Raw genomic sequence first — 12,163 nt, forward strand, 5'->3', positions numbered from 1 at the left:
AGAAGCACCATCAGCAAAAATACAAGTATCAAAAGTATAAATACTTGCAGAAGAATGATCCCTGTGACTTTAGCTGTAACTAGACCAGCTGCAGAAATAAAATGTTGCTTATCCTTTGATAACATTCTTATAATGGGACATATTTGTATAAATATATCTCTTTATATGACATTATAATTCTGTTACCAATGCATTTTAGGCATTTTAGTGTTACACCACAGTAGTGTAGTCCAGTGGTGGTCAGGCCCCTCCAAAGGATCACATGATAAATCTGTGGGTTTATGAGATGATTACTATTATACACTGTTGCCCATAAAGTTGGAATAATTTTGTTTTCAGACACAATCCTCTGTTTATTCCTATTTAAATGCATCAGTAATCACTTTGGAAGAGATTGACTACTAAAGTTTTGAGAAGATATACACTTTATCTGTCAAGAATAAATCACATTGTCACAATCATTTCATGGAAAGAGGAAAAAGATATTCTATTCCAACTTTATGAGCAACAGTGTATTTGTCTTTCTGGATCACACACCAAGACAAATGTCAATCTATGTTTCATTGTAATGGTAATGAATTATTGAATCTTGAATGATGGGGTAGGAAAGTTCTTGGAAGTCAAACAGTTATTCAAATGAAACTGTTGGAAAAGTTCAGAGTGGACATGTTTCTTTCTTCACAACAGTTAACAATTCAAAGACATCTAAATTCTGAGGTGTGCTCTTTTGTATAGCCGCAAGCCAAAAAAGGTTGGGAGCCATTGGTTCAACCTTTAACAATGCACAATTAAACTTGCTTATGTTTTCAAGTGAAATCCTAATTTAAACATAAAAAAACTAGTGATTGTGGCTGTCAAATAAATGTTGTGGAGTAAGACGTACAATATTTCTTTTTTGCAAGTAAATGTACTTTGTTACTTTCCACCTCTGACCTTCATTGATGTAAAAGAAGTGTGCAAAATATGTAATCAATATAATGCAATACAATCCAGCCGTATCCAACCAAACTAAAAGTTGGATAAACCAACTGATTATATGATTTTTTTGTGTTCAGGCTAATGCCTTTAAGTCCTGCGAGTCAGCGCACAGGGCATTGTGCTCTGCAGTATCATCATGTCCTCGCGAGATTACCCGCGAAGCAGCGCACAGTGGCACTTGCGTGGTGTAGACCTGTGTGCATGCTAAACAAAATCTAACTTTGCCAACTCCCATGTAAAATCTTTCCAACTTGTTTCGTAGCGTTGATTGTACTAAAGAATCGCCGTCACCATGAGTATACTCGCCAAAATAGCAGAGATTGAAAATGAGGTAAGGCAAAGAAGTAGATAGCAAGGTAACCCAATGAATCTGTCACGTTTTAGCTAACGGCTAGCTGTTAACGTTAGCAAATAATTAGCCTAGCACCCACAGCTGGGCCTCACATTATACACATCATTTTACGTCTACAGTTCTTTAACAAGTTTCAAAGTTTATCGAAAAATGCTCATTCAATTTGTTGCTATATTATGAATCAAATTAGTTAAGCTAGAGGATGTTGCTAACCTCCGGGTGTTTAGCATAGATATTGTTTGACAGGCTGGCAACCAAACTAACGTTAGAAAGCGCGTATACATCTGTTTCCCATAGCCCACAGACCATCAAAACTGAGACCAAAATTTGTGGAATATGAAAGAGACAACATCTTTATTTGGTAGCTATTAGTCAGTGCGTGCTAGGGGCTACAAAGATGGTATCTGAGAAAGGGACATTTGAAAATGAAAATGCAGTGTAAAGTGCTTAGTTAGAGAGGAAAAAGTAGCCTTATAATTTAGATTATTTTAGACACTTGAGCAGAGATAGTACAGGACCGAGTATGAACTTAACTATCACCCTTTAAGGGTTTGCAATAATCCTTCACAAGATAACTTCTGAAACCGAGAGGACAGTTAAAGGAAAATACTCCTAATCAGTTTCAACACAAGTCATTATTTACCTCAGTTAATCAACCCTAGATTTGAGGACGAATAAAACCCAGCAGAGCTCCTTGTGACAGTCCTCAGTGTTATTCAATACCGACATCTGTACTGTTATTTTCAAATGCGATTCAATAATCAGTACATGTCATGTCATTATAGCATGCCACGTCTTCTTTTGTGAGTTTTAGTAACAATAAGAAAACTTAGGACAGCATGTGATTTTTTTAAGGAGGCAGTTTTGTGGATGCAAGTGTATGAAACACTATGTTTCAGGTGAAACAGTTTGTTGATTGACTGAAAATGAATCAATTACTTTGACCATTAAGTCATTTTTCAAGCAAATAACATCTTACATACACTCCTTTTTCTATCTTATGTGACAGTAAACTGAATAGCTTTTGTTTTGGACTGTTGGTCAAACATTTTGAGATGTCACACTGGGCTTTTAGGAATTGTAAATGTGAGATATTTAGATATTTCAATATATTCTGATACCCTATAGACCAAATTATAAACTGATTAATTATGAAAATAATCAGCAGATTAAATATAATTATTAGTCACCTTATTATAATGGGTTTTTTTTTGCAATAAAGAATACACCATTCTTTATACTCACTCATCCTGATTCAAAGTCATGGTGGGTATAAGCCTGTCCTAGCGTGCAATGGGCAGAAGTCATGGAAAACACCCTGGATACACTGACAGTCTTTTAATTATACTTGACTGCAGACTGTAAACTAAAAATTGTGATGCTATGAACAGGTTTGAGACCTAATGCTGGTGTTGTTACTGTTAATTGTAGATGGCCAGGACACAGAGGAACAAGGCCACAGCTCACCACTTGGGTCTGCTCAAAGCACGTCTTGCCAAACTGAGGAGGGAACTCATCACACCAAAAGGAGGCAGTGGTGGTGGAACAGGAGAAGGTAAGATCACGGTTTTTAAATGCTTAGTTCACTCATTACTATTACCTAAGTGTAGCATAAACATGCCTATATGTGGTTTGATAAAAGTTTCTGATTTTTTTTTTTTGCATTTTAGGTTTCGATGTAGCAAAAACCGGTGATGCTCGTGTTGGCTTCGTTGGTTTTCCCTCAGTAGGAAAGTCTACACTGCTAAGTAATCTTGCAGGTGTGTACTCTGAGGTTGCCGCCTACGAGTTCACCACCCTAACGACGGTACCTGGAGTCATTCGCTACAAAGGTGCCAAAATTCAGGTACAAGAGTTTCTTATTTGTTCAGTGCACGTAAAAGTGTCTTTGGTTTAGTATTTTTATCATCACATTGATTATTTTCCGTTCTTTTCTTCTTCCTTTTAAGCTCCTGGATCTCCCAGGAATCATTGAGGGGGCCAAGGATGGCAAGGGCAGAGGCAGACAGGTCATCGCAGGTAAAGATGTGATCAATGAGGTTTCTGCTGAGACTGATACAGGTTTTTCCTGGAAAATAGAATTATGAAACAAAGAATAATGACAGTGTAATTAATTCCCCCCCCCTGCTCATATTAATGCCAATCTGGAATGCGTCTCCAGTCATTGCATTTAATGAGATACTTCACTTTAGTTTTGTGCTGTTATGTGCTTCTCGTGGCATCTAAGCAGCATGATGAAATTTAATAAAGAGTGAAATGGTTTAATCAGATGAAATAATGCCCATAGGGTTTTTGGTGACTATAGAGGCTGAAACACGAACAAACTTGCTTCCACAAAACTTTGAGCTAATGTTTTAGCAAACAATTTACACTTTTACAGACAGACAGCAGCATTTGAACATTTTTTAGGGTCCACTAGTTGCAGGAAAATGTGAAACCTCACAAGATTTATGAAATGGATGCAGATTCATAACATATACACTACAGAAGTGATGTACTCCATAATCCACTCTATTGTTTTCTTGCTCCTTTCTGTTTTAGTGGCTCGAACTTGCAACCTAATCCTCATAGTGCTTGATGTGTTGAAGCCTCTTGTTCATAAGAAGCTAATAGAGCATGAGCTGGAGGGCTTTGGCATCCGACTTAATAAGCAACCACCCAACATCGGGTTCAAGAAGAAGGACAAAGGAGGAATCAACTTCACAGCTACAGTATGTCCCACACAGCACAACAGCAATTTAAATGAAGAGATGCAAACTTCTCACAACATCTTAAAATGTCACTGAAATTAATAATGTAATGCTGATAGGAGTTCTTAGTGGATTTTAGTGGTGAGATGTGTGACCGTGTTATAAAATGCTGGTTATCTACTTGTCATTCAACCAACTAATGAGCTGGAAAAGTGAGATTATCAGAATGTGTGATACTGCTGTCAATTTGACATGCAGGATTTCAGTTGTCAGCGGTATCTAATTGACTGGCAGTTCATTTTGATGATGGATATTTTTCTGGCATCCCATTAATTTAAACAAACACCTTTGATCAGTAGTGGATACAAAAAACTTATTTAAAGGTTTGAAATTATCTGCACAATTAAATGTGGAAAACACATTTAGCCTAACATATGGTTAGTTCTCATCACCCTTGTAACGAACACTGAAACAGCAATGCTGCCCTCAGGTGGACATGCAGGAGATTACACTTCATTTCTGCACATGTCTGTCCATGATGGTGTATTAGAAGCATGATGTTACTAGTGCAATGTGAAAAATATCCAGTGCCGGATGTGCTTAATATATATTAAATATTTCTGTTTTCACCCTCTCGCTCTCTAATGTTGATTAACATCGTGCCTGTCCTCCACTTTATCTCTCTCTCTTTAGTGTGCACAAACTGAGCTGGATGCTGAAACGGTGAAGAGTATCCTGGCAGAGTACAAGATCCACAACGCCGACATCACTCTGCGCAGCGACTCCACCGCTGATGACCTCATTGATGTGGTGGAGGGAAATCGGTAAGCTGCTGAAGTGCCAGAATGGGCCTCCTTAGTCATCCTCAGTGGGTGTGGCCTGTTGGAGTCTAAAATCCTATTTCAGTTCCCACTATACCAATGCAGATAAATTTGAAAATGCATTTTATGTGCCACACGGAGTTCCAACCACATGTGTTTTTTCAGACCATTTTTTTCAGATATGTGTGTAATCTCTAGTTAAGCTGTGTCATCTCTTACCAAGTAACCTATAGTATTACCATTCCTCAGCGTAATTGAATAAAATAACTCAAATGCATTCAAATGTAGGATATGTGGGTTGAGGGTTTATTGTGGGTTCAACCCTGCGTTGTGCTGTATGTTGGACAAGGATCACACTTCCTGGGACTGTCTTTCAACATTTTATTGCAAGACACCAGAGATGGCAACACTATAACCTCCTGGCAATTGCAGAGAAAAAAAAAGCATTAAGGTCTCTCATAAGTGCTGTCTTCCTTTCCAGGGAACAGATTGTAACGAAAAGATTCTATTATTTAGAAGCAAAGCAATCATTCGGCCTGTACGCACATGCTTCGACAAACTTAATTTACAATTAACAGATGATTAAAATGTAAAAATATCAATACATTCCTTTTACACTTGTTTAAAGTAACTGAACATATATAGCAGATACAGAGCAAAAATAAAGTAAACAGAGCAAAGAACGTGAACTTTTCAAGCAGAAAAGTCAAGAACAAAAAGAGGAAGAAAAACCAGCGTAAGTACAACTCAGTGTTTGGTTTGTGAAATAAAACACCCACCAAACTTCCTGTTAAGACACAAGACATTCAGTTTTATATTAATTGTATCAATACTAATACAGCATATTTGTTCACATAAAACTGTATTAACATAATTTTGGAGAGCATTCACAGCACTACATATGAATCAGTTATAGCCTTTCTATATCATATCCTAAATAGTTGAATTTAAATGTTTGGTTTAACCCTGTCTGCCATGATTGTTTAATATGTTAGGAAAAATTACATTTGGTATATAGTTGCATCTGACAACTTGAACCAAAATCATCTTACCTGAAGTATAACAGAGGCAACCAATAAAAGCAGTAAAAGGGTGAAAATCAGATGGAAATTGTTGTTAATTTTTTTTTTTCCAAGTCAGTTTTAACATTTAACAGAAAAAAAAAAAAACAAGAAAACAAATGTATGAATTCATTTCAGACTGACAGCTGCTGATTGTGTCATTTCATGGACAGCAGCCACTTACAGTCTTTTGTCACAACAGGGTCTACATCCCATGCATATATGTGCTCAACAAAATCGATCAGATCTCCATCGAGGAGCTTGACATCATCTACAAGGTGCCCCACACGGTTCCCATCTCAGCCCACCACCGCTGGAACTTCGATGACCTGCTGGAGAGGATGTGGGACTACCTACAGCTTGTGCGCATGTAAGATTTGTTTATCCATTCAATACAAGGGGAGGTGAAGAACAGTTGGGGATTGAAATGCTGCAGAACAGGGTGACTCTGTAAAAATTTCCATTTTTGTTTGTTCGGACTAAAAAAAAAATTTGATTGAGATGATTCTTCCATTTGCAGCTACACCAAACCCAAAGGCCAGCTTCCTGATTACACATCTCCTGTTGTACTCCCTGACGGACGAACTGCAGTCGAGGATTTCTGCTTAAAGATTCACAAAAACCTCATCAAAGAATTCAAGTAGTGAGTACTGTAGACTTGGCTTCATTTTTTTAAGTCTTAAAGGGAATTTTGCCTCTGAGCAGCAGCACAGAGTGTATCATTTGCACAATCCTGAACACTACCCTCATTATGTCTCTAACATCCGAACAGTTGACCATAGGTTTGTCCCAGTATATTCAGTACATCAGAACTGTACATTTCGTTAGAAATGAAACGCCTATGCATACACATAGTTTGAGAAATTAATCCATTGTTTGAAAAAAAAAAAAAAATGCGGATTAGTAAAATCCATGGTTACATGCCAAGTGTTCATCAAATGGTTTAAAACAACACAGTCACTTTAATCACAGCCATTGCCCTCTTTATGGCGAGATGCGCCAGATAAGCATTAATTGGAGGGTTTGGATTAGGATCTGAGATGATGTGTTGCACCACCATCTACAAATGGGAGAGCCAAGATCGTCAATCAGTCAATATGTTAGTGCTGCTAGGCATTACCCTTCCTCCAGGGAATGAATGGGTCAGACAGTGACACATGCGATTAGAGCCTTTGTAACTAAAGGATTAACTGTCATTGTAGCCTGTAGGTTACTTTATGGTGCAGAACCATTGTAGCAAAGAAAGAATAAATTGATCTTCATTATCTATTTTCTGGTGTAATTAAGATGCATGATGAGCTGCGTCATCTCTTTGTTTTTGTTCTTTAAGATGGTGTAAAAATGAAACATGCATCCTGTTTATTGCCTTGAAGAGATTGATCATGCACGATACTTTTGGTCATTTTTAAACTCTCTCTCTTTCAGTGCTCTCGTGTGGGGATCATCTGTGAAACACAACCCTCAAAAGGTGGGCAAGGACCATGTGATGGAGGATGAAGACGTTATCCAGCTGGTGAAAAAGTAAAAGGAGTCTGAATTCACTGCATGACCTGCGTATCACAAGGTGTTCTGTACAGTTGCTCAGTAAATCGACAAACATATCCATCGCAGCATCTATGTAATTTGGTTCCCAGTTTTTTTGCTCTAACTTAAAAACAGTGAAATGAATTTAAGTGTCACATTTAAAAGAACCTACAGTACTTAGCACCATGAATAGTTCATATTGAATATTGGTTAAGGCATTGCATTAAAATCTAAAAAATCTGCACAATAAAAAGATAAAGCAGTCTTGCTTCATTCTTACCTTTTCTTTTATTGTTGTTTTTTTTTTGTTTTTTTTCCCAGCTTTTAATAGATTTATTTGATCCGTCTATATGAAAGTTAGCATGTATTCAATAGCAAGTATATCCAGGCACACTTCTATATTTAAATCAATATGATTTCATGTGCTACATGCAATCTGCCACTAAAGCGACATAGAAATGTTTCATCATTGAATCTCCTCACAGTTACATGGTCTCCCTCAGAAACACAGCAGTACTAAGCAACAGCGTTACCACGACCACTTCAGTCTGGGTCCGGGAAAAAAAGTCTCATTTGAAAGCCCTGTCCAGCTAAGTGATTTATGTGACATTGATGATGAAGGCAGTTATTCAGGCTGCCGGCCCACCCCCTCTCTCTGGTAAGGACGGCCACTCAGGTTAATCAGTTCATTCACTCAGACGCAGTCTGGGGACATCATACGCCAGCTGTTCGCAACTAACATGACTCCACAGAGCGAAATACAGAGCATTTCATCAGACCCGGGAGCACTTCTGGAGGCTAGCATTATCTAATGTCAATATGTTGCAACCTGTATGAAGTGTAGTAGCCATTTTGTGTCTGAGCAGCCAGTGATTGCAGTGGATGGCGCCAGTGCATACTGGAGTAAATATAGACAGTAGTATGATATTGGCAGACTGGAAATTTGAAGAATAAAGACTACACTCCATCGAAGTGGACAACAAAGCCACATACAATTGAGCTGAGCTTTTCCAAACGTTTATGTGGTTGTCTCACAGCGTATTTAACATGCTGCAAAGATATGGCAGTAGCTTTGTTAGGTTAAATAAAGTCACCCATACATTTTATCTAAAATTAGACATGAAATGTATCAAACTGGCAAAGGTAGGCATTTTAACACACATCTTTGAAGCAATACAAAATGTTCAGTATATATAACTGCAACTTTAACAGTCTGATTTGTCTGCATTTACTAAAAGAATATAAAATCATACAATATATAATGGCAAAGGAAAAATTATCATGATTCCTGATCCCCACTGAATTAGATCCACTAAATGCATTAAATGTGTGGTCAGGGAAAAGAACAGCTTTGCATGACCGAAAAATCTTTTTCCGCCCATATATAAGAAGTCATTTAAATGAAATGAATAAAAGTGCTATCAATATTGTCCATTAATTACTGGTTACACTGCATCTGATTCAGAACAACACTGGGTGATGAGCAAGGATTTACATGTGCAACAGGATTCCAGTTAATGGATATATGAAAAGCTAACATGCAAGAGAGACAACATGTTCACAGCACTTACAATATCGATACAATGGTTCAATAAGGGTGTTATGTGTTTAATGTTACACACCACAGATCTTACTGAGAGAATAGCTACTTTTTTAGGAGAAGCTGCAGTGGTTGAAGGTAATGCCTGCCTGTCCAGCAGCAGCAGGATCAACCCTCCTCAGACACCGCCTCTTCCCCACCCCCTTTTACCCTGTAAATTATAGCAGCACTTTAGCTAATGAAAGAGTTGAAGACCGGGCACTAATAAAAGCCATTAAGTGAATAAAGCACTTCCCCCTCTAACAAAATTAAAGAATCTACCCATTTGGAGAGGGAGGACTCTGTATTAATATTTATGAAATGCGGAACCAGTGGCCCCCCCCAAACTCCCCGACCTACGTCCAATCCCAGCCTGACCAAGTCCTCCTTGCCAGTGCACCTATCCCAAGAGAACATCACCAACCCCTCCTAGCTTGAAGGAGGGGCAGGAGATGGGGACTTGAAGGGTGCTGAAGACGCAGTCAGGACAGTCAGTCTCAAGTAGAGCAAGCTGAAAGACCCCCAAGACACAGCTCAGAGCACCCTACCGCCTTCATCACCCTTCAACCGGCTGCAACTAGCATCGACTTTGGGGCCAGCGGATGGAAAGGTGGGTTTCTTGGAAAGACCAGATGTGACTTTCCAAAGACAGCAGTTGGCGGTTATCAGTAAAATACAAAGTAAGTTCTGGCTTAGTCTTATGTTTGTAGTGTTCCATTGATGATTTTATTTGGTTGGTCACTGTGATCTTTAGACTGAAGACCATTTTTTGTAATTTTGGGCTTTGAATCTGATATTTTTATTGATAGATAATTGAAAACATTTTGAAATTCTTCAGTCAAACTTAGAATCAGGTTCTGAGATTTATACGTGAGTTTGAAACTTCTGAAATATCCTGATTGTGGTTGTCCATGCAATTTTTGAAGAAAGAAAAAAACAACAAAAACAAGGTAAGAGAGCATCATAATGTATCACAATCATCCATACATAAAAACCATCACACCATCCCATCAACCACACAGCATCACTTTGAAACATCCTCATTGTTCTGAAAAACAGGTCTGTTTCACCGCCACCGCCCACCATTTTCACCCCAAAGTACTCCCATTTTCATGCCAGTTGGTCACTACAAATGCAGGGTTTTCTCTATGGTGCATTAATATGCATTATGGTGTAATTTCATCACACAAAGTGGTTCAGTTGCCTGAGCTCTAAGTTGATTATTGCACCATGCCTTCTCATTTTAGTAAGACCTCCCTGGGGAGTTGAAAAACACAAGAGAGGGTAACAAGATTGTCAAACCTTTTGGAGAAACAGCTCTCTCAGCTTGATGGTATCATGACTCTTGACATTGCACTCAATGACCGTTAACACAGTTAGGACTAAAATGTCAGGAGTGGTTGTGTCTTTACTCAGAGTAGACGGTAACTCAGAGTAGACGGTAACTCAGGGTAGACGGTAAATGTCCTCAGATGGACAACAGCGATACAGCTCTAACTACCACCATTCTTGAGTTCATTGTGTCACCAAGACTCTTTTTTTTAGTCAGTTATGAGTAAAATTTCAGTGAGTGGACTCTGTGAGATGCTGCCGTTCTTAACAAGATCACTGTCGAATCAACCAAACTCTATTTCCATTGATCAGTTGAAGAACACCCAATAGACTATTTGATAAAGCCACCATTCCTTGGGCCTGCTGTAAATCTTTTCTTGAATGTTGAAAATTTCAATGTTTGTATCAAAGAATAGAAATTTTAGATTTTTTTTTTTTTTGGTCTTCGTCTTTCGTGTCTGGTAGAGTTGATTGCGAAGACCAGGAGGGAGGGGTTTGACGCAGTTAGTGCGCAGGAAGGGTGTAGCCCTTTTTTTCCGCAGTGAGTGTGATCTATGACTAATCGTTTCTTCTTATTCTGCAGATTTTCTTAACTGCAACTGTGTTACAATTTTTTTCCAATCACTGCGTAAACCAGTCGTGCCATTTTTTTTTGACAATCAGTCCATGAGTCTGGATCCCCTCCCTTACACCTTTGGACTTTTTCGTCTCTTGGACTGCAGATACCACCAAACCGTGGAACTTCTCCTTCAACTGCAAGAACCCAGAAAATACATTGACTATGATGTATTTCTTTCAGGGGTTTTGATATTCAACCACATTTGCCGAGAATAAGTTAGCTACGTTTGACGAAAGCAAAAAGGTATATTGTGTTTTACTGGTTTTCTATTTTTTCTTTACATATTCAACAAAGCTTTCAAGTCTCTTGGTTGCCTGACATGGAGCTGCATCCTGTGTTGAGTTTTTTGACTTTGCCCAGGACCCCATTGTGCTTGATCTAACCATGCAGTGCATCTTCTGTCCATGGTTGTGCCAAGCACCTTGGAGGCTTCGGAGCACTATCTGCCTTCTTTTGTGAACTTCTAAGCAATTTAAAAAACTCGCATTTTCAAGTTGCTGATGTACTTGTGCATTTTTGTATTTAAAAATATGAAAGAAACAAAGACAATGCAATAAAACTTTGGAGAAAATTCAGACGGTAGAGCACGAAGGCAACAACTCCAGAGCAAAAATAGAAAAAGGACCAATAACTACAAGGTACTTTTAATCTTTACATGATAAACAGTTTTATCATTTCCATGTTCCAGTTTTCTTTTTTGTTTTCATTCATGTTGTCTCATCTCATGATGCACTAAGATGTAGAACGGTGACCAATAAATATCATCTAAACATCCTGTGTGTATTACTTCCAACAAGGTTTTTTTTCCATATCTTGAATGAATTGAATAAAAAAAGTGAGTGAGTGTGGGTCTCACAGGGTTTATAACATTCATAAGGATAAAGCTGTCATTTTCTACAAGCTGGTTGGTTTCAATATGGCAGATTTGTGGAAACGATCAATTGCAGTAAGTGCTCAGTGGCTTTTAACGATGGCTAATAATGTCAGCCAGTAGAGGTCATATATTAAAACAATGTGCACTCTTATAAGACTGCGGACACATCGCAGATCTGTAAATCAAAGAATGAGACATTGCGCAATGGCTGAGACATACAAGGTGGTGGAGGTGCTTTAGGCAGTGAGTTCTTGAAATGATGATACAATGATATTATTCTTTGTTTCCATATAGTGCTTTGCTAAATATTTGACTTTCAGTCAGTTTGACTTT

The 12,163-nt window shown here is 38.3% G+C and overlaps 1 protein-coding gene across 1 annotated transcript; it reads left to right on the top strand.

Annotated features, from left to right (window-relative positions):
- The first annotated feature begins 1,138 nt into the window (after positions 1 to 1,138).
- drg1 (developmentally regulated GTP binding protein 1) lies at positions 1,139 to 7,705 on the top strand. The gene is made up of 9 exons (XM_023424037.2): positions 1,139 to 1,309; positions 2,762 to 2,885; positions 3,001 to 3,176; positions 3,280 to 3,349; positions 3,872 to 4,041; positions 4,714 to 4,844; positions 6,105 to 6,272; positions 6,423 to 6,545; positions 7,328 to 7,705. Exons 1-9 carry the CDS (start codon positions 1,271 to 1,273, stop codon positions 7,425 to 7,427), a joined length of 1,101 nt encoding a protein of 366 aa, XP_023279805.1. The 5' UTR covers positions 1,139 to 1,270; the 3' UTR covers positions 7,428 to 7,705.
- Positions 7,706 to 12,163: the final 4,458 nt, after the last annotated feature.

This window comes from Seriola lalandi, unplaced genomic scaffold (genome assembly GCF_002814215.2).
Source record: "Seriola lalandi dorsalis isolate HSWRI2012SDOR001 ecotype SW California unplaced genomic scaffold, Sedor1 jcf7180002054697, whole genome shotgun sequence".
NCBI classification, from domain to species: Eukaryota; Metazoa; Chordata; class Actinopteri; order Carangiformes; family Carangidae; genus Seriola; species Seriola lalandi.

Coding starts and splice junctions, on each gene's coding strand:
- drg1 (XM_023424037.2), top strand. CDS start 1,271: ATGAGTATACTCGCCAAAATAGCAGAGATTGAAAATGAG. Junction 2,886..3,000: donor TGGTGGTGGAACAGGAGAAG/GTAAGATCACGG, acceptor TTTGCATTTTAG/GTTTCGATGTAGCAAAAACC. Junction 4,845..6,104: donor GATGTGGTGGAGGGAAATCG/GTAAGCTGCTGA, acceptor TTGTCACAACAG/GGTCTACATCCCATGCATAT.